The sequence below is a fragment of the Chelonoidis abingdonii genome, chromosome 2, assembly GCF_003597395.2.
Source record: "Chelonoidis abingdonii isolate Lonesome George chromosome 2, CheloAbing_2.0, whole genome shotgun sequence".
NCBI classification, from domain to species: domain Eukaryota; kingdom Metazoa; phylum Chordata; order Testudines; family Testudinidae; genus Chelonoidis; species Chelonoidis abingdonii.
In genome coordinates, this window is record NC_133770.1 from 300552066 (window position 1) to 300574722 (window position 22657).

The 22657-nt window shown below is 46.1% G+C and overlaps 1 protein-coding gene across 3 annotated transcripts in view; it reads left to right on the forward strand.

The window, feature by feature from the left end:
• The window catches only part of ZFTRAF1 (zinc finger TRAF-type containing 1), a 43439-nt gene extending 20782 nt beyond the window's left edge, over nt 1-22657 (forward strand). For 2 of the 3 annotated variants that reach the window (XM_032782015.2, XM_032781992.2), the window contains exons 2-4: nt 8885-9123; nt 11337-11548; nt 15125-22657. In XM_032782015.2, coding sequence (XP_032637906.1) covers nt 8903-9123; nt 11337-11548; nt 15125-15516 — 825 coding nt within the window. In that variant the 5' untranslated portion in view covers nt 8885-8902 and the 3' untranslated portion in view covers nt 15517-22657. Of the gene's footprint in view, nt 1-8884; nt 9124-11336; nt 11549-13670; nt 14142-15124 lie in introns of those variants that run through there. The other variant, XM_032782007.2, reaches the window with a different exon arrangement.

The window sequence follows — 22657 nt, forward strand, 5'->3', positions numbered from 1 at the left end:
GCTTTCTCTAAAGCTTAGGATGGTCCTTTTCTAGTCTTTTTGTGTTTTGTTTTTGTTTGTTTTTGTTTGTTTTTTGACAGTTGAAGCTGTTTTATTTACACACGACGGATTCACACTCAGTACTATACAGCCCCCCCTGCTTTGTACACAGCCCCCTGGACACACAACACAGCATCTGCTGGGGATGCCCCCTCCCCTCTCCTGCCCCCCTGGGGCAGTACCCCCCAGCCAATCATAGCACAGTGCAGCACCGCCCCTCCCTCCCCAATGGTGGGCATTACCTGTCCTCCCCCCTCCCCCCCCTAAGAACACACATTAGTTAATGTTCAGTAATGTCCCCATGCAAAGTTAGGAGGCGGTGCTCATCTCTATGGAAACAGTGCAGCAAGATCCCGCCCCTTCATGGCAGTGGAGTGGTGGTGGTGGGGTCTCCATAGCAACCTTGAGGCAAAGCCCCACCTCTGCTGGATGGGGACCAGGTTTGGGTTGGGTCTCCATAGAAACGGTGTCAGAGAGCCCCCTCCTCAGTTAGGCCATAGAACTGATCCTGCAAGACCCCGCCTTGCTGCTGGTTTCCATGGGAACGGTGGTGCAAGCCTTGCCCCTCGCTGCAGTGGGGTTTATGGGGCAGGGTCAGTCCCAGCCTTTGTCCTTGATCATGTGGCTCAGCTCGACGATGTGTTTCCCCTCCTTGTGTTAGACATGTCAGTACTTTGCTTCGGCTTCCCTGGTTTTGCTGGCAGACTACAGAATTGGAATGAGGGTTATTACAAGGTGAGACTGAACTCAAGGTAATGGGAAAAGAATTAGGTTTTTTAATCAGGCCGCTTACAAGTTAGAAAACAAAACAAAAAAAACAACCCCGGGAAGAAGAACTCTGCGAATGATCCAAACCCCCTTCCCTTGTGAGTGCTGAGAAAATGTCCACCAACATTCTGCTGAAAGAGTGTTTAGAGCAGGGTGGGAAAAAATCATTGATTTTAAAAAATTCAGATTTTTTTTAAAAATTGAAATTAGATTTTCTGATTGTTTAAATTCTGAAGTTTTTTTCCTTTTAAAAAATAAATGTGTTAAACTGAAATTTGAATTTAATTAAAAATACATTAAGGCCCTAATTTATTATAATTCTTAAAACAGTTAAATAAATGGACATGCTCAACACATGGGCCTCTATCAAAAACTTTGCGTTAAAGACTGCTTTTCTATATAAAAGAGAATGGGGAAAAACATGTAACTTTTGAAGTCAGTCTTTATAAATATAGCACATCAGGTCACATACTGCATTAAGAGCTTGTTTTGTTTAACAAAATTAAATTGTATATGCTGTTTTGTGTGTTTGTTTAAATTCTAGTTACCATCCCGCTGCAGCTTGACACAAGCCATGAGCAAAAAATTAATTATCTAGTTAATAAGCAATGTCTGTTTCACTATTTTCTAACGGACTAAAATGTACAATTAGTTAATAAGAATCTGAAAATATTAAGCTATAAAATTGCTTAAATAAATATATATTGTTTTAATGTACCCTCCTAGTAATAAAAAGATGTACCAAATCTAGCGTTAACGCTCTATTTGTTGTAATTCAGCATGGTTTACCGGTTATATTAACCAGTGAGAATGCACCTTTCTTAAGAAAATAACTGAAGTACAAATGGAAAAATTGATTAAAATGGATGATTTAAATCGAGGCTTTCCACTTGGTGATTAAATCATGATTTAAATTGCTTATTAAAGCACCTTAATTTAAATCAATCTGCTGTGATTTGACGGATTAGAGAAAATGGTGACTCCTAATATTTCTAATGTAAGAAACAACAGAAAAGTTTCACTGTTAGCCCTTTATCTACCACACAGGAGCAAAAAGGTCACAGGCACAACTTATATTTATGGGTCACTTTTATGTCAGAACGAGTGCCTAGAAGCACCTTGCTGAAACAAAGGCCAGTACATTAAGGAAGATGAGGTAGGGCATGTTAAGACTTGATGCAAAACTGACTAGCTGTTGAGCAGGGCTTGGATAGTCGATTGGTTCCCATTTGATGCAAAGGAAGATGAATTTGTGCAGTTTTTAGCCCCAGTGGAAATATGGGGGCTTTGGCTGGAAACGTTTTGTGTTCCCTTATTTCTGTTGCAAATGACAAGTTTTGGCATGTACCTCCTCAGTTCTTGTGGACGGTAGTTTTAGAACATTTACCATAGTTACACCCTTATGTTTTCTGGAACGTGGGCCATTGCTTGAGAAGTGTCTTTGCTGCCTTTAGTGTGGAACAAGCCAGCAGCACGTTGTAGTGAGCAGAGTCTAGGAAACAGGTACTTTTTCCTGTGGAAAGTTGGGGGAAAGAGGAAAAATGACCCTCAGAGGTAAATCTGTAACTAAACTTTGTGTAAAAACATTGTGACTTCCTCATCAGCACCCTGACAATCAGAGGAGAGCCCTCATCTGAGAGTCCATATACTCTAGACCTGGACTAGCCAGAGGCAGACAAACGGGTTTAGAATTTGGTCACTTGGTGTCGTTGATTGTGGCACTCATCTTTCCAAGGGCAACGATGCAAAACGCAGGATGGGGCAGGTTTTAAGAATGCCCTGGTTGCTGGAAATTGGGATGCTTTGCGGAGGGGGGAGGAGTAGCTAAACTATCAGTTTCTGCAGCTGCATACGTGACAGCTTTAAATGAGCCTGGATAATGAAATTGCACAGTAATAACTGTCCGTTTGATTGTGCCATTGTTCCCCTGCATTAATGTTTTCTGATGGAGGCAGCTGAAGATTGAAACTCACAAAGACTAGTGAATTTCATATTGTTTATACCACAAGGAAACTACTTGTGGGCAGGAACTCAGCACTAGCTCTCAGGGCTTGTCTACACTTGCAAGTTGCAGCGCTGGTGAGGGGGTTACAGCGCTGCAACTTACTCGGTGTCCACACTTACAAAGGTCAGCCAGCGCTGCAACTCCCTGGCTGCAGCGCTGGCTGTACTCCTGGTCTCTACGAGTGTAGCGAATCCAGCGCTGTGATACAGCGCTGCTCATCAGGTGTGGACACTCACCAGCGCTGTTATTGGCCTCCAGGGTATTAAGAGGTATCCCAGAATTCCTGTCTACAACAAACCGGAAGGTACTCCCGGAGCTACCAAACACAGCTGCTCTTTGCTCCAGCAAGCGAGCCGAGCCGAGGCTTTTGAATGTTCACAGGTGTTTGCTTGAGGAGACAAACAGCACGGCAGGGGGGAGGGAGTCCGTCAGAGAAGCTGCTTATCTGTCTGAAGCCTTTTTACGTTTAAGAGTGATTGAGAGAGGGGTGGGGGAAATGGCCAGAATTTGCAAGGCAGGGAGCTCACAGTGTCTGCTCCAAAAATCCGCTCTCTCTGTCTCCCCGACGCTCCCTGTCACACTCCGCCCCCCCCCCCCCCCCGCTTTTGAACTTGCAAGGCAGGGAGCTGTCACAGTGTCTGCTCAAAAATCCGCTCTCTCTCTGTCTCCCCATGCTCCCTGTCACACTCCCCACCCACCCCCCTCTTCTGAAAAGCACGTTGCAGCCACTTGAACGCTGGGATAGCTGCCCACAATGCACCACTCCCAACAGCGCTGCAAATGCTGCAAATGTGGCCACACTGCAGCGCTGGTAGCTGTGAGTGTGGCCACACTACAGCGCTGTTCCTACACAGCTGTAACTCCCAGCGCTGCACATTTCCAAGTGTAGCCATACCCTTAGGCTATGCAAGGCTTCCAGTGCTACTGGTAATCTGATCATTTATAAGGACATTAAAACAGGCTTCTTCCCCTCCCCACCCCAAACCAATTATCTGGGAGTCGTTCTCTCTTCCCTGGCTAGGGGTGGACTGTAAGTAAGGGTTGCCCTGCCACAGGCAATTAAACTACAGACCTGCCGAATCCAAGCACCCACGGCCTGGCTGAAATGCAGTCAAATGTGTCTGCTTTAAAGTAAGCACCAGACACCCTGGAGAAACCAGTTCTGTCTCTTGTGACCTTTGACTTGCTAGTTTCTGTCTGATTTGCACTGGGGGAATAGAATCAGGGCTGTGTCAGCTGATGGTTCTGGGAGCTCCAGAGTCTGTAAGCTGCAGTGCTACCCAGAAGGACTGTCTTTCTCTTCTGCTGATGGGCTGCTTGCTCAGACCTCATTTCGGTCTCATTCCCCTTGCCCTGCGTGGGTCCTCTCCATCCTTCCCTGGCCTCAGTGCCCACTCGTCCTGCCTTTGTGGTGTTTGCTGTTCAGCTGACTCCTTTGTGCCTTCCCTCCTCTCCCAGCCCCCCTGCGAAACACTTAATATAATAAAGAGAAATAAAGGAGGACAAACCAAGCCCACTCATCTTTATATAAAAATAAATCATGGCAGTAACATGCCATTGAACTGTCACTCGGTTCCCTTTGCTTGTAAATTACACTACCTGTTTTTGACTCCTTATCTGTCTTGTGTATTTTGATTAGGAACAATCTTTTATTCTGTCTGTGCAGTGCCCAGCACACTGAGGCCCTGTTCTCTGTTGGGGCCTCTAGGTGCCTGTCAAATAATAAAAAACATGTAAGAGCAAGGGGTAGGTGAGAACCTACTCTGGAGACTGCTTGACATCCTACCTAGCCGTAACACTGGGCACCGAAGGCCGGTCTAAAATAATTTTCCACATAAAATCTCTAAGGCAATTTGACTTACGAAGGAAAACAGAATTGTAACATGGCAGCTCTCCAGTAGTGCAACAGCTTCTTACTAGCTGGATTTTGTTGTTTTCCAGTGTGTTTTTACACGATGGGTGAATAGTTGCTTTGTAGTAGCTCTTCCGTTTAACTTCTGTACAGGACACTCTCTCCACCAGAGCTTTCAGCCTTCCGAGTACTAGCCATGGGTCAGTTGAACACGACTCTGCTACTCTGAGGAATTTTACACTGGGACTTGCACTAATAAAATTTCTCTAAATCTCAGTGGTCAGGGTTGAATACGATTGCACCCTGGCTAGATGCAATTATGTTATACCCGCCTCAGTTTTCTGAGGATCACTGCATGTGAGAGGCTTTAGTCTCTCTAATTGTCTTGGGCTTGGTAAAACTTTATTTTTTACAAATAAGCTTTTACACGTAAGACAAAGAGGGAGGAAAGAACCAGCAGGAACCTACAAATAAATGTTCAGTTATGGATGGAAGCATGGTAGACTCTGTAGCCAAACATACAACCAGCTGTGGAATCCTAGAGCCTGCCTAGAGGGAATGTTGGTACCTTGTTGTTTCGTGAATATGGATCACCTCCGGCTATTTGGCTTTGGAAGTGACACAATGGCTCAAACGCACGTGTTTTAAGGTGACAGTATTTTTTACTTTACTTGTCTCTCAGGAAGGTGCTGCCTGTATTGGTTCCTGCTAATCTTTTTACTGATGCTTATTTCAGTCCTGTGGTTCTGCCTGAAATTCAGATCTCTAGCAAAGGACCAGCAAAGAGGAAGTGTAGGTCTTGCTACTGCAAGCCATGCTGGTGATATTTCTCTGAAAATGGATCAGATTAATTATACACTTGTTCAGGGAAAGGTGACTTGCATGGAAACTCTTAGGCACCCTCTTCTCCTGCAGCTTTCCCATGTCAGGTACACAGCATCAGTTTGATTTCCAGAATAGCCTGGCAAAAATAAAATAGCCAATCGGATTTGCTGCTACATAGCACAATGCCACATCTTAGATGTGACGGGTTCGGTCACAGAGACCCCCTCAGGACTGTCACCTAACGTGCTGGAATTACCTCTGAGCCAGTTTTCCCTGCCAGCTTGGGACTCCAGAACCCTGCCTTGTTGAGCCAGGCACGCTAGCCTGCTGCAACACAGACCCAGGTCTGGTCCACGCCCCCAAAGCTGCAGGCTTTAACCGAGAACCACTCAGCAGGTTACCTTTCTCCAGCACCCAGACACCCGGTTCTCAATGGGATCCAAACTCCAAATAAATCTGATTTACTCTGTATGAAGCTAATACAGGGTAAATTCATAAACTGTCCACCCTCTATAACACTGATAGATACACACAGCTGTTTGCTCCCCCAGGTATTAATCACTTACTCTGGGTTTATTAATAAACAAAAGTGATTTTATTAAGTATAAAAAGTAGGATTTAAGTGGTTTCAAGTAATAACGGACAGAACAAAGTAAGTCATCAAGCAAAAACACACAAGTCTGAGCCTAATACATTAAGAAACTGATTACAGGTAAATCTCACCCTCAGAGAAGGTCCAATAAGCTTTTTTCACAGACTAGATTCCTTCCTAGTCTGGGCCCAATCCTTTCCCTGGTACAGTCCTTGTCAGTTCCCGCAGACATCTCAAGTGGTAAGCAAGGGTTTTCTCATGACTGGCAGCCTCCTTTGTCCTGCTCCCCTCCCACCCCTTATAGCTTTGGCACAGGGCAGGAATCATTTGTCTCTCTGGGTCCCCACCCCTCCTTCAAATGAAAAAGTACCAGATTTAAGATGGATTCCAGTATTAGGTGACATGTCACTGTAAGACCCCTACTCTCCATTCTTCCTGGGTTGGCCCACACCTGCACAGGAAGACTTGCAGGTAAATAAACCAGTTACAACCAATTGTCCTAGTCAATGGGAGCCATTAAGATTCTAAGCCACCATTAGTGGCCTACACTTTGCATAATTACAACAAGGCCTCAGAGTTATGCTTTATATTTCTAGCTTCAGATACAAGAATTATAAATGCATACAAATAGGAGGCATGTCTTCAGTGGGTTAGAACCTTTGTTATGATACCTTACAAGAGACCTTTTGCATAACGCGTATTCCAGTTACGTCATATTCACACTCTTAAGCATATTTCCATAAAACATATGGAGTGCAACGTCACACTAGTATAGACACTTGTGTGAAAATGTGGAAACTGCTCTCTTCAGAGACTCAATAAGGGGAGTTTGAACACAGGCTTCCTCGGGATAGGCTGTCCTTCCTGGGCAGGGATAGATGGTGTGTTACGATGTGTTGTTATCCCATCTAACTAATGTGTTCTAACTTTCCAATTGCTGCAGGCTGAGGTGAAAACTAGGCTCCCCCTATGGTTCATCTTGCCCAGCTAACACGTTAACATACAATTTTCTTTTGGTTGTTTGGTGGTAACTGACGTGCTCTTCTGGACGTCGTAGGACTCACTGGTGGAAATCTGGCTTGCGCTAGACCAAACAATGCAGCTGTATGGCCCTCATGCCTTGGGGCATAAGTTTAGCGCTAAATGAGGTCAAGAAGACACGTCCTCTCATTGTGCAGAATTGCACAAGTAGGTGGGGTGTGATTCTGCTTTTGGGATGTTGCCATCACCCATCGAGGATAAGGGGTTCGGTGTGACTGGCCAAGAGATGTCTCCTTGGCTTCAGGGATAGAAGCCTGTGGGGTTTTATTTGTGATGTAAGGACCAGTATTCTTCTGGTGCTGTGTGTGATTAGTATAATAACTGTTGCAGCGCATGGCTCAATCTGGGGGTTTCACTTTCCTAATCACTTGGGAAAGGGACAGTTTATTGGAAGCTCTCTGGCTGGGTTCGGACTCAAGAAACTTTATTTTCCAAAACACTTTTTGTGAAGGTGTTGAAAACAGTTTCATCCTGTCTATGCAAGCAGTTAAATTGTTGTCAGCATCAGTCCAAGGAAACCAATAGTTAACTGACCTAAGGCTGAAAATAGCTGTCCCGTGGCATAGTAGGGCTCCAGCTTGTTGGAAAATGTGTGAACCAAAACTTGACAGTGCTCAGGAGTGCTGTTAGTCCACAGCTAACAGGCTTCAGTAGACAAGCTGTCCAGAGCTCTCCTCTGTCTTACAAGGCTCATAAATTGCTGTGAGTTAAGCTTGTGTTACAGAGGTTGGTTGGGAATGGCATATGCCTGGCTTCCATTCAGTCTACATTTGAGTAAAGGAGGAGTAAAATTGTCTGTTCTCAAATGAGCTGTTGTCCTTTTGCTGTGCCAGAGGAGAACGGAGGCCTTCCTCGGGGCTAGGGGTGTCACCTGCAAGGCTGTTACAAAGCAGTTGGAAGTAGGGGGGTGCCATTCACTTTCTGTTGTTGAGCTCCAAGAACAGTGGCAGTGAAAATGGCACTGGCTGGCTGGCCAAATCCTGGGAGCCAGGTGCCTTTTTCAGCATGTTTGGTCTCTGGCTGGTCAGTCCTTTGTTTGTTCCTGGTTTGAAGCTGCGCCATGTTTAAACAAAGCGAAAGCAGTAAGTCTTTCTTCCAGGCCACAGGATTATCTGAGTTGGGGAAAATCCAGCCTTGGCATTTAGCCCCTAACGTGCTATCCTCTGTGTGTAAACAGATGGGCAGATCCAGGATAATAGCACTACTGAGTCAGAAATTCATATTGTTTAACATCTTCCCCCCTCCCCACTGGTCGGTTTGAAGCTCAGGTGCTGATGAGTGAGAAGTGAAAGTCTCCTACTCTCTAGTTTCTGATCTATGCCAGGGGTACAGTCCAGCATTGTTCTCATCAGCGTGGAAGAGTTTTGACAAGTTTGCAATATGGGCCCCCATCTCTTATTACGGAATGGCTGTTTCTGTGTCTCCCTCAAGATTACAGTGGAACAAACCAGATTCCTTTGCTTTATTTAAAGATTAAATGTTGCGGTGTTAATTTAAGTGGCTAGGTCTTTTTCTGGTTTACCTGACACCTTTCGCACATTTGTGCATTTAAAAAAAATTCTGCTTGTGTTACTCTCTTGTCTAACATGTCAGTGGACCAGAGACCAACAGTACCTATATGTATGCAGCCAAAATTACATCTCTTTATAATCAAAATATAAGGGAGACTAGAGTGCAAGCCTGTCGGAGGTGTCGAGTGAACCTCTGTTAGGTCATTTCCCGCAAGGTCTTTGAAGCTTCATTTCCCTTTCCTTCTTCACAGTGTACTAATGGTCACTTGATGTGCGCTGGCTGTTTTATCCACCTACTAGCAGATGCCCGGCTGAAGGAGGAACAGGCTACGTGCCCCAATTGCCGTTGTGAGATCAGTAAGAGCCTATGCTGTCGAAACCTGGCTGTGGAAAAAGCAGTGAGTGAACTGCCATCAGAATGTGGCTTCTGCATGCGGCAATTTCCTCGCTCCCTTCTGGAGAGACACCAGAAAGAAGAGTGCCAGGACAGGTAAACAGTCTCACCTTCCATTCAGTGAGGCACGAGATGCTTTCATAACCCCTGCAAGGGCAACCCATCTTAGCTCATTGCAGCTTCTCCGCTGGGTTGGGTGTTAGTGGCTGCTCACCAGACAGCATTGTCTGAAGCAGAGCAAGAGAGTGTGGTTTAAAATACCTGGCTTAGTTGGAGTGTGGATTTTTTATGGTGCTTCTGAACTGTGATTCCGAACACTAGCAAACAAGACTAACCTGCCGTGAGTGTTTCTGACAGAAATGTTAGCATTGGTGGCAGCAAGTTCAGCTAATGGGTTTGGCAGACTTGCCTCATTCCACACTACAGAAACTTGAGTCCCACTTCAAGAATACGGGGCATCAAGTGAACCTTCATGTAACCAGTCATGACAGTTCTCTACCTTCTCCTGACCTTCCAGAGACACTAGCGTGGGCAGATTCAGAACACCTCTACTAAATGGTTGGATTGCCCTTCCATAATATTTAAAGGGAACTGAATGACGAATGTAAAAGCAGCACAAGGCAGGAGGAGGGACCCACATGGTCATTGGTCTTCTGCTGGAAAACAGCCTTCCAAAGCTTGTAAAACAGCAAGAACTGCATTTTCCTGATAAATCATCACTGCTGTAGGTCAGGCCAAAAGGTAGCTGAACTGTTCCTTGCTTACAGCTGAGGCTGTTTTGAGATTTCTCGCTCGCTTCCCAGTTCAGTGGAGGGCATCTCCCCTGGGTGTGTGGCAAGGTGGGGAGGGGGATTTCTTTGCCACAAAGAATGGTGTTTACTCCAGTCTTACAGACCATCTTCCTTAAGGACATGGTGGGCTAAACACACTGAATGTAGGTAACCCTGAACTGACAGATGTTATAAAACCCCAGGGAGGACAGAAGAATGGAGAGAAAGCGAGTAGGAACATGGGCAGCAAGTGTAATGAGATTCCATTTGTGAAAAATACATCAGAACAATAATACCCCAACAGTGAGATGTGGTAGGCTGCAAAATAGTCTTCAAAAGAGATGCTGTGGGAGCTCTATCACTGAGGCATCTGAAACAAGGAAATGGAGTGCGTTGGCCCCATGATGTGGGGCTCCCTCTTTTCATGTTCGTTGTTTGTAAGGTGCAGGTCATGCTAGGTGAAACAAGAAAGTGAAGCTTGTGACTGGCTTGGCCGCAAGTTGCTTTACTTCCCTAGAGTTGTAAAGCGGCACTGAGACCACAGAGATTTGCCCCTGATTCCTTTCTGTTGCTCCTGTCTCGCAGCCTTCCCAGCAGCATACGGGCAGAGGCAGCGCATCGTCCTAGCCTGTTGCATGCTCCCTCCCTCCCTCCCTTATCTTGTGTAGTTCTGAGAAGCCAAAAGCCTGCGGGATGCTTCTCTCAGGCAGAGTCCCTAACACAGAGAGCACTGGCTAGCCTGCAGCATGTCAGCTGGGGCAGAAGCTCCGGTTACCCAGCGCTGTTGGGAATTCAGACTTACTGTCCTGCCTGTCCACATGAGCGCTTCAGCTGTACTATCTAGTACTGCAATCTAGTGAAATCTAATAAACCAGCCAGGGTTGAGTGTCAGGATTTGGCTGGGAGGCCCCTGGCAGGAAGCCACATGCGTGCCCTCTCCATTTCAAATTCAGTCTGAAAGGCACCTCCCGTCACTTCAGTTGTACGATCTGTACTTTACACGAGTGCTTTTAAAAGGGAGTGTTGCTGGTATGGGATAGCTGCTGCTTTACTACTCCCCAGAGGGTGCCGCATTTCAGTGGTGGGTGAAGAGATCCCTGCAAACAGTCCTTAGAGTTCTTTGGCATCTCATAAAATGACAGGTGCTCAGTAAATCTTGGTGAAGATTTATACTGCAGTAGCACCCAGAGGCCCCCCTGAGTCAGGTGCTGTACAAGTGACACACTAAGCTGCCACCCCAGATTAGGGTTACTAACACCATTGCTGGGACCAGCTGGTTAGTTGGAGCATTAATGACTGCAGCCAAACATGCTGGCTTGGAACAGTCTAGGCCTCTTTGGCACGGATGACGGTTCTGGGATGCCGAGGCCCAGAGGTAGCCAGTGATGTCGTTACTGTTCCACCAGGTTGGGCGGGTTTTGCTTTCGGAGGCTGTATTCTGATCAGACAATAAATCATCTCATTTCTGGAGTGTCATTTGCCGTTTGTGCATCTCATTCCGTGGTGCAAGTACTACTGTTTGTACTCTCTTTGTAACAGGGTGACTCAGTGCAGGTACAAGCGGATTGGGTGCCCATGGCAGGGTCCATACCATGAGCTGACAGTTCATGAGGCGGAGTGCACTCACCCCACAAAGACTGGGAATGAACTGATGGAGATTCTGGATGAAATGGACCAAACCCATAAAAAAGAAATGCAGCTGTATAACAGCATCTTCAGCCTGCTCAGCTTTGAGAAGATTGGCTATACAGGTAATCACTCAGCCAGGGCAAACACAGCCTCCTCCCAATATTTTCAATGTCTTGCTTTTGGCAGTCATGTTATTTACGTACTGATGAAGCCTGTTTTTCTTATGTAATGCACAGTGCCGGTCTGTAGATCAGAAGAGCCTGGGCTTTGCTGAGCAAACAGTAGCTGCAGTGCATCTGTCCCAGTAGTGCTCTCCAAGAAACCTTCCCTGTCTGCTTGGCAGTTGGGTTAGCTCGTGTCTGTGTTCCTTGCTTGGTGCTGGGCGGAGATGGATGGGGTAGTCAGACATGTTAAGAGTTGGCTCAGCAGCAGCAGATTTCATTGTCCTGGTGTCAGGTGGGATTTGGATTCAGGAGGCGAATGCAGGATTCCGGGGCCTCGGAACTGGTGAAGACTGGACCTGTTTCACAGGTTATGTGCCTGGGCTCTGGACAGTAGCTGACCTCAGTTCTTATGGCACTGCTTCCCTTGATGGCTAGTCCACGGAGCAGCACTTGTGTCGAGTGTGGAGGAAGGCCACTTCCTAGCTGCAGGTAAGGTGCTATAGTTGCATCCACTGGATTGACGAACAAGACCAGAATAATAAGAATAAAAAACCAGTGTTGCCTGTGATGTTTCTTTGTTTTACTGCAAGTGAAAATTAAATTTGACAGCATCCAGCTAACAGACCCCTTATCTGTCATCTGATACATCCTTCCAGCTGGAGTCCAGTGTATTAATAACAGAAGTGACCCGCCCATACACACTGACCCTACGTGATAGGCCTCTCGTTTCCACTGCATGGGAATTACAGCTCCTCACATTCCGTTCTGGTTCCTCTTCTTGGGTCACACACTTAGTGAGCTATTCAGAAAGCTTAATTTATCTTTCATGAGGGTCTCTGTGCTGTTGGTTTTGTATCCATCTCCTAGAGAGAGCTCTTCATAATACGTAGTCATTTCTCATATTTGAGAGTCTCCTGTTCTTGCTTTTCCTTTGGTAAAGAAAAGCCCCAGTGCAGAGCTATCTATTGTCTGCCTCAAATGGCAGCTTGTGAGGGTGGGGAAGGGGGAAAAAGAGGATGAAAATCAACTTTGAATTAACACCTTTGACACAACTAACCAATGCAATGAAACACACAGGGAAGCTGGTTGCTCTGTTGGCACATTAGTGCTAAAGTTGGGCCCCGAGAATTGCTCTTTAAGATTAGTTTGTGCTTGTGGTACTTGCAGGAAAATAATATGGAAGAGAAACTCTGAAGCGGGTATGGAGGGGGAAGGGTGTGTCGGGGGGGGAAACACATTTCGCTTACCATAAATATTTAGCAGCCCCACAGAGGGAAGCGTAGAGGGAAGATCTCCTGGTCTTGGCTGGCTTTCCTCCTCCCCTCTGAGGAGCAGTGGATAATCTGCTGTTCCAGAAGGGAGCTGGAGGCAGAAGCGTCTGATAACCTCGTTCTGTTCGAGGTCTCTGCTTGCCTGTCCCATGTGAGGCAGAAAGATGATTTTTGTAGTTGCTGTGATAGCCACTCTAGCATCCTGCTTCATTGATTACTTTGCTTTTAAATCTGGAGCTGAGTCCTTAGTGAAACTTACCTAGGCCGGTGTGTGGCAAATGGATTGTGCTAGGAGCTCAGATCATGAAAAATGGAGCAGTCTTGTTAGCTGATCCAGCATTACATCCATTGCTGCCTGCAGATACACGTAAGTAGTTGGTGCTGAGGAGGGGAGCAAAGTTCTGTAGCGCACCATGGTAGCATCTGCACTTTGAGCACAAGACTGAGTTAGAACCATTGCCTAGGGAGTGAGATAGCCCAAGCTCTGCCCTGATGCTGCTTTCCGGGTCCAGTCCTTGTAGGATAAGTTAGCTCCGGCAGGCACCTTTGAGAGCGAGGCAGAGCAGCAGCATTCTGTGCTGCAGAACACTGCGCAGCAGCTCTCCATGGCACTGGAGATAACACCCCTATGCCTAAAGCAGTTACTGCCTAGGAAAAATGTCTTCTCTGTGTAGAGCTGTGTGTTAGCAATAAGAGCTGGACTCTGAGCTCCTTTACTGTAGCATTCTGTAGTAAAATGATGGTGTATGTCAAAGCGCTGACTTACAAATGCTGTGTAGCTTGAATAACTGCTCACCTCCTTTGTCCAGGTATTGCCTCCTGTGCTTTCCTAATTCTTCTGGAAACTGAAGAATATGTAACCCTGTATGAAATGCACCCAAAGGGTCATTGTACCTGTAGTTATGCTGTGAGCTTCCATGGTTTGTACACTAAAGACTTCACTGAAACTATGTGCTTGTTCAAAAGTGATAGATTTGACAAAGTCTGTGTGCTGGCAAAGAGTTTATTGGACTGACAGCGGACTGTGCCTTGAGCGGGGCTGGATTTCAGATTGTAGAGTGCATTTTCAAAAGTAAATTTGGACCACTTCTACCCAATGTATTGTTATTTCTTTATGTATTTGAACCCGGAATTTTCTGTACCTTTCAAACCTGAAGGTCTGTGTTTCACGTGCCCTGTTCTGGTTTTGCACTGTGGTAATGCATAATTGTGCCTTATTACCTTGATTACAGATTTGTATGCATAATCCCAATAAAAGGTGCTTTGTTATCTGACCTGTATCCTGTCTGTGTGTGATGCTTGTTTTTATGCACTCCAGACCTCAGTTCTGGCATACCTAGGATCAGCTACAGCTTCCCACAACACTGACCTCACTACGTGCTTATTGCCTGTTCCCCCTGCTCTTTCTTCATCAACAGATCACAAAGAAACAAGTGGCAAGGGCCCATCCATCTTGCCATTCTTGATGGCATGGTTTATAACCAAATTAATGTCGGTCATTTGCGTCAGTCAGACCCACTTAGGCAGCTGACTGATGCTTTGTAATTGTGTGCTGTGTGCACCACCCACCCACCACAAGCTAACATTAGCGAGTCGTTTACCTTGTAACAACAAATTTGGACTGATATAGGGAAATACAACTTTACACAACAACCAGTTGACTTGTGAGACTCTCTACCACACGATATTACCGAGACTAAGAATTCAGAAAAGGATTAGACACTGATACTCAGAATAGCTACAGTTACACTAAATATTCAAATATCTTTGGCATATAAACCCTCAAGCCTCCAGACCTAAACCCATCAGAGACTGGGGATTCTTCAGCCTTCCTCACAAACATCTGATTCTGGCCATTGTCAGGGAGAGGGTGCTAGACTAGATGGGCTGACCCAGTTGGCAGTTCCTTTGTTTACAAGGTGGTGTATTCAGTGGATTTGATTAACCTTGTTTGTATTTTATTCTCCCCCCTCTCCTTCCTTCCCCTCCCCTCAATTTTATGCATCTTGAAAGTGCTTCCTGTATTTACGGTTTTCGATGGACTGTTAAAGTGCATTGAGTTCCTTCCCAAGAAGTCCCGTTTCTCCTGACACTAGCTGGCTTTGAGTGGTCACCCCCAACCCCAATTGCCTCCTTATGCCATGTCAAGAAAGGTCCTGCACAGTAGCTACAGGTAACTTGAGCTCGATTGTGCAGGCTGCCAGCTGCTCTGGTTAATTGTCTGTCTGTGTTTTCTCCCCCGCCCTCCTTTGTTGTGTTGCAGAAGTTCAGTTCCGTCCCTATCGAACTGATGACTTCATCACTCGCCTGTACTACGAGACACCCAGGTTCACCGTGCTCAACCAGACCTGGGTGTTAAAGGCCCGCGTCAACGACTCCGAACGCAACCCCAATCTGTCCTGTAAGCGCACCCTCTCCTTCCAGCTCATTCTGAAAAGCAAGATCAGCTCCCCCATGGAATGTTCCTTCCTGCTGCTGAAGGGGCCCTACGACGACGTGAAAATCAACCCTGTGATCTATCACTTCATCTTCACCAATGAGAACAATGAGACGGAGTACGTGCCGCTCCCCATCATCGACTCTGTGGAATGTAACAAACTGCTGGCTGCCAAGAACATCAACTTGCGGCTTTTTATATTCCAGATACAGAAATAGGCAAGGCTGAGTTATGCTGAAAGTTACCAAGAAAGCACCACTGAACCATAGTTACCTCGTACGACTGCCTGTGCCCGTTGTGATTTCACAGTAATTTGATCATTTTAAAAGGAAAAAAAACAACAAAACATCTGCATGTGTATGCAACAGCGTAAGCAGTCACAGCCTTCCTTCCCTTCCCTTCCCTCATCCTCCCCAGGGACAGCCAAGAATGGAGCCAGGTCCGTGCCCAGGACTGGCACATGGGGGTGACAGCTGGGAAGCCTGCAGGTGCTGGCAGCATACCAGAGCTCTTTGGCATGCTGTGGTGAGGACGAGCTGGGGAGCCAGCGATCCAGGCAGTTCAGTATATTGTGAATAGACAGAGTTATGTTGTCATGGTAAAGTGCACAGTCTACATTTGGCAGTTGGGGGGGCTGTAAGGGAGGCCCCTCCCTTCAGGCAGCATGTGGCTTGAATGAACCAGATACATTTCAGTTTTGGGGTGGGGCGCACAGAGACAAGTGTAGCTGCAACTGAGGGCTTGGGAAAGCCTCGTTCGTTATTACTTGTGCAGTCTGGTCCTCTGTCTATTTTATCAGTAGAATAAAACACATGGGGCCCCCTCTCGCCCTGAAAACACTAATGAGGTGTTTGAGGGAGTTTGTGGAACTTGTGCGGGCTGGGCTGATGTTCCACTCTTCTGTGGGACAAGGATGGAGGTGGGGAGGAATAATGGCGCTGTAGTTCATTACCTATGAAAGCGTTCCAAAGAGCCAGACTTCCACGTGTGTACAGTGTGTGTAAACTAACCCTTCGTTCCAGGTTCCTTTCGCCCCAGCCTTTTGGTCCAGTGGAGCTAACCATTGCCATGGTTTGTAAATGGACATTTAAGATGCAGGGCGAGGATTATGAAAAGCGGACATGCTGAGCATTGCATGATCTCTCACGGGATTGTGACGTGAACCTCTTGGACTGAGTGGGCTTTCCTGGTAATTCCCAAGCGAAGATGCTCTTGTTCTCGACTAACTTAGAACGGGTTAGTGGAGCATTTTTGTCAGGACTGTGCTAATGGTGGATGGATCAGAACGGTTCATTGTTCCCTCTTCTTCCCTTCCCCCACAAACACCACCCTGGAATGCTGCAAACAAAATACTGTATCTCTAGTTAATTTTGTATTGCACATCGTGAAGAAACAATCCCAAGGTCATTGTTACAGTTTCATGCTTCCTCCAGCCCTGCAATATAGCACAGGTTGAGATTTTATCTAAACAAGATGAGGACCTATGTAGAAACCAAACCTAAATTCTTGCAGACTTTTCGGAATGCAGGGTGAAATTCTGTCCCTTCACAGTTTTGCCAAAACTTGAGTTTCTTGTGAAACAAGAAAAAAGAAACGAGTTGCAGGCTCTTCTAGTAATTATGCAATTTTACAGTGTGAGAATATTTTTTATATATGAAATATATACAGCTTGTTTATGGACAGGGATAGTGCAGCCAGTCACCAAATTGTGAAGAGATCTACAGGGATGTTTCACTTGACACTGTTTTTAAGAAATGTAAATGTGGGGTGTTACTGGTGGTGGATGAAAATGGTCACAAGCTCATTAATGCTGTGTATTCAAGACCAGCCACCCAGTAAATATGCCCATGGAAGTCAGGCTATCTAATTTTGTTTTTACGGAATAACTGGATTGGGTATGATGTAAATCGTGAAAACCTCTCGCAGATGGTGCCTACAGTCAAGCTATTACTGTTTTACTTTCTGTAATGAAGCTTTTTCTGCCACCTGGGTTTTCATTCTGAATCATGTCAGCTTTCCAGCCCAGCTTTCTCACCTCCCACTGGCCGTTCTAAAGGCAGCGGCCTATGGGAGTTGGAGCCCTTTGATTGGTAACTTGATGAGTCTTTCTGCTGAGCCCCATGGAATAGGAGAATGTTTGTAGCATGAAGCCTAGTTAATAGTCTGAATAGTGTCTTGAAATCTTAGTGATGTCTTGTAAAGAGGCCTAGAGTTTCGTAGGATGAAGGGTATTACTGCCAGGTTAAAAGGTGTTTGTTCAAAATGCCCGATTGGAATGGATATGAGATTTACAAAGGGAAAATAACTTTCCATTCGCTGCTGCTGTTACTGTCTAGTGCGGAGGTTGGAGCCTGAGCTAGTGCTACAGGCGCAGCCCCTTCCTTCACGTCTCCCCTCCCTCACCTTGAGAGTCTCCGTTCCTAGAGCCCCAGGTGTGTGAAATGTCTAACACTGATTGCTAGAATTGTGAGCTGTCATTTTACGTAGGCTTTGCTGCCGCGTCAGAGGAATAACATCTGTTATAGCTTTCTTGTGATTGAATACCAAAGAGCCATTTTCCCGTTAGCCCCGTTACGCTTCGTTATTGTCACATGCTACATGTTAGATTGACAGACTAAATAGCCTGCAAAAGGCCAGTCTGTGTTTGACAGTTTTGTGTGTCTAAAAATGACCCCAACACTACAGGGCCTGGAGGGCAGGACAGACCCACCTTGTAAAACGTCAGAGGAACGGGTTTTTTTGGTGATGAATTTAAATTTTTTTTATAAATGGATAGTCTCGGGGTTGCCTGTCTTCTGTTCAACAACAGTGAAGGGATCACCAAAGGCTGACTCCATTTAGGGCTGTTCTCTGAGATCTAGTCACTCACAGGATAGGTTGGAAGCCAGTTCAGGAAAGATGGTCCCCTCAGGAGGAGCCTTTCAGAACAAGTTGGCCAAGATCAGAGTCCTTGCTTGCCGAAGTCTAGAGTGGAGTCAAACACCACGGGCAGACCGAGACTTCCCCTTGGTTATGGTAAGGGAACTTGCATTGCATGTATCTTCCCATTGTCCCAGCCTGCAGTTGTTCAGTTTGTAGCCCAGTTTATTCCTTGGTGTCAAATGCGTAAAGGCTTGTCGAGGAAACAAAAATTCCCCTCACTGGGGGCCGTTGTGTGATCGCTCACTGGCTTAGACAATGCCACACGAATAGAGCTTGTTTTGTTATGAGGAGCAAGAACTCCAGTGCAATCTGGTCAGGCCACTACTTCTTTCTGTGAATAGCAATAGCTCTTTCAGCCTGTCCTTGTTAACACTTACTGTTTTGAATGGGACTAGATACCCACCAGATTATTGATCCTACTGGAGTATCGGGGATTCCGATGTTCTGCAGACCCTCCATGAGAATAACATAGAGTGGCCAGATTTGGGTAACATGTTAGCATGACAGAGCATTACCTGCTGGATTACATGGACACTTAGACCTCTGTTCACTTTATGCAGAGTACGCCGACACTGTGGCAGGTATCTGCAGAGTAGCATCGTTGGAATCACCAAAAGTGATCTAGAAGTGTCTTGGCTATAACCTTTGGGAAGTGAAGACCACCAGCCCTGGCATTTGTGAAACTTAGACTTGCCTTCTCCTAAGGCTCTAAGAGGCTCACACGAGTGAAAAGTTGAGTCCCCTTGAAGAAGGATTTGCCTGTCCTAGTGTAACTGGAAAATACCACGTGTGGCAGATAAGCACAGTGCATGTATCTGGAAGGAGTTGCTACATTCAATCCTGAGAGTATGAGAATTTAGTTAAAGCCACCTTGAAAACTAATCAGTGCACAAGGTAGGCATATTTCTCTTGTACCAATGCCCTTTTCCCACTGTTGCAGAGGCAGGAGGGTGAGTATTTTCTAGAGTCATTAAAGGTCATCTTAGGAATGTTCTGCAGTATCTGACAGTTTCTATTTAGTATAGACTAGAAAGCATTGATCACTCTATAACCAGTACCACTGGGGTGCTAATACACCTGGTATGTTCCTGTGCTTTCTACTGAGGCAACTGTTTCTGAACCTGGTGACCAAAGAAATCCAAATTCTGGCATCAGCCATGCTAGTGGTAGAACTTCAGTAACAGCTTCATGGAACGGGCTATTGAGAAGCACAGAATCGAAACACAAAAGTGCTCTGCATTAATAGGATCTATTGAAGCCATGTATAGTTCTCACCCTCCCTCCAAGACCTAAATTAAGGGGTAAAATCTTTCCAAAGTAAATGGAGCCTATGAGAAACTTCAACAGAAGAAATCCTGTCCCCAAGGAGTTCCCCTTCTATCCTGAAAGCTCAGAACAACTTGGGGCTTAGTTCAGGGGGAGCCTCTTTCCCAGGAGGCTCGAGAACCCATCAAGAGATGGCAAAGAGACATCATTCCATTAGGAAACTTTGAAGATCCTCCTAGAGAATTTCGGGCAAGTCTTCTGGAGTGTTCATTCTGCTGCACAGAGGATAGGCAGGTGTAGAGATCTTTGTACAGCTTTGTTTTAATGATTCACTTTTTTAAAAATGGGAAATGTTCAATGCCCACGTGCCCCTAAAAAGAAAAGACTCATTTGATATTAATATCAGCTCTTGACGTTTCTGGGTTTGATCCATGTGTAGTTTGCAGGCTGGGTTTTCCCCATACCAGCTTCTCCTTTCAGCAAGTTGCCTGTGGATTTACTCATTTTCTAATACATTGGGCCACCGAAGGAGAATTTGTGGCAACCTGCAAACTTTTCAGGGTAGAATAATTTTACCAGGTCTCCTCTTCCCTGTCCCGCCCCCTGTGATTCTAAACCTGGTATAATCCTGCAGGTCTGAACTTGTTTGTGGCCTAATCTTAGTACACTAGTCCAGGTTATCTTGTTTTCATCTCTGAGAGTGTTCGTGCCGTTCCCTGCGTGTGTAGGGTGAACGCTGATGCGTTTCTGAAGGTAACTTGTTTTGAATTTGGTAACTCTTATCCCAGGTAACTGGCTCCCATGGCAGAAGGTAGCTTTGCTTATCTTCACTTGGTTAATGGGAAGAATCTGGCAGGTTTTGTGCACTTTGCTTTAGATGATACCCAGCGGCGGTGGAGTTTTCCTATGCTGCTGTCAAAGGGGGTGCCCCTGGCTTGCCCAGCTGCGTGACACACTGGCTACTTTGCAGGGGTCCGGGGGCCCACCTAATTAATCTGTAAAACGGCTGCAGCTGTCCTTATCCCTTTAATTGAGGGATGCCGCTTGGGTAGGATGGTTGCCAGTGCACAGCGCTGCTGCTTAGAAAGACTAGCCCTACATCCAGGGGCCTGTAATCTCCATGTCGTATCTTTCCCATGAAGCTAAGGGAAGCCACAGGCATTGTATGCAACACAGGGATAATCAGTGTTGAAATATTAGTCTTCTCTCCAAAGACAACTCCGTTAGGCCTTGAATTCAGATGGAACAGACTCTTCTATAGATTCAGGCAGGAACCTCCATTTTGCACATTTAATGAGATTCCTTTATTCTCTGTGCGATAGTTGCATGAGGTGAGCAGAAAATGTCGTCAGACAGCAACTACGAGTGAAACGGGCACGATCTCTGAGAGTTCCCGATATTAAGACAAATTAAGATCTGGCCCATCAGCTGTGATTTAATGCAACTTTGCATCTCCTGCGCCATAGGGTGCTTCCCAATAGTATGCACAGTGCCATGGGCTGCACGTGACAAACCTGTCATCTCATCCTCCTCTGTGTGTGTAGATCTCTCCCTACTCCTCTTTGGTGTCATACTGTTTTACATACTGTTTGCTATGTGCCTTTAATATGGACTGTTGTTTTCAAAGGGTGGCTATGGGAAAAGGGAACCCGTTCCTTTCCCAGCAACGTTCCTCTGCAGATGCTAGTTGAATGAATGCGTCTGCGGGTTTTCACTGAAGAGGTTTTGCTGCCGACACTCTTCTGTCTCTTCTCTTGTTGCCACTGAATATTTCTGTCCCCTTTTTTTTGCCTCTAGATTCCTCTCTCCTTTGTGCTTTGGAGTAGCCACATGTTCCCCTTCCTGAAAGGTGGGACTGAGATCATTGGTCAGATGCGGACTTAAATTTGCATAAGCCTGGGCCAGTCTTTGTGGCCCAGGCCTGGGGAGTGAGGTGAGCAAGTTGTGTGTGAATGGGACTGACTGCACAGTCTTCCCGTGTGGTTACTGTTTGTGGATGTTTTCACTAAGACAATGGCAGGTAATCTCTTTGGCAGCCAAAAGACAGGGCCCTTGTACAGTATTACAAAAGTGCTTGTATATTAGCATTAGTTCTAACAGTGTAAAGTGAAGGGAGGAGCAACTGTATATCCACATCTGACCGACGCGTTAGCCTGAGCAAAGGACATTGCAGTGAGGGGGAGTACCTGGAAAAGTGGGGACTCCAGCTGGGGTTACTCATCAGAGTCCAGCTGCTAGAGATGGCGTTCCATAGGAGCTGTGTCCATTGCTCCCTTTGGATTCGCGCTTCTAAAATCCTTCCTGAATCAGTGTCTGTGGCGGGGAGTCCCTGGCCAGCTGCCAGCCAGACTCGACTGAATGGATTTCCTGGGTGTGATGGTCAAAAAATTCTAAATGATCAAATTTTTTGCAAAGCTCTTTTCTCTCTCCTCACCCTCGTCCCTCAACTCCTTTGCATAGGTCACCCCGTCCTTCCTGGACATTGGAAAATTCATACACAGTAGCTGAGCCTTACGTGTCTAGTTCAGTACTAGACAAATAAAGATTGTAGCATGTCTCTTCGTGCCAGGGCTGAAGACTGGCAGACCACAAACCTCCTTACAGTATTTACTGTGGGTAATTTATTTAACTAGTGAATGTAGAATTAAAATAATTTAAAAGCTAATGGTTTGTTTGCGGGATCGTACATGGCCTGACTTTATTTGTGTTCTCGTTCCTTTAGTTCATTCTATATAGCGGGAGTAGAACGGGCGGGACGGGGGGGGGGGGGTGAGAGGGTTAATTCCAAGGCCGGAGCCTGGGACTTGGCTTGAGGCTGGTGTTCACAGTAGGTGAGGGTAGATGGGTGTCAGTCTGGCCTCTGGACACTTGTCTCGCAGAACCACCCCCCAATGTAGCACAATTGGCAGGCAAATCAGGGAGGCTCGGGACTGGAGTAGCAGAAACTGCTGCAAGTCAGGGCTGAGGAGCATTGGGAAGAGAGCACGTGCAGCCCCTGGCTTGGCTGCTGCTACCGCTCGCCTCCTCCCAGTGGCAGAGCACTACACGTTCGAACACCGTTTGAGAGGGCTGGTTCTAATGCCGGCGGGAATGATTTCTTCTGTTCCTTTTGTGGTCTGCGTTCTGTTTGAATAGTTTCTGTATGTAACTGTAGTAAAAAACCAAACCAAA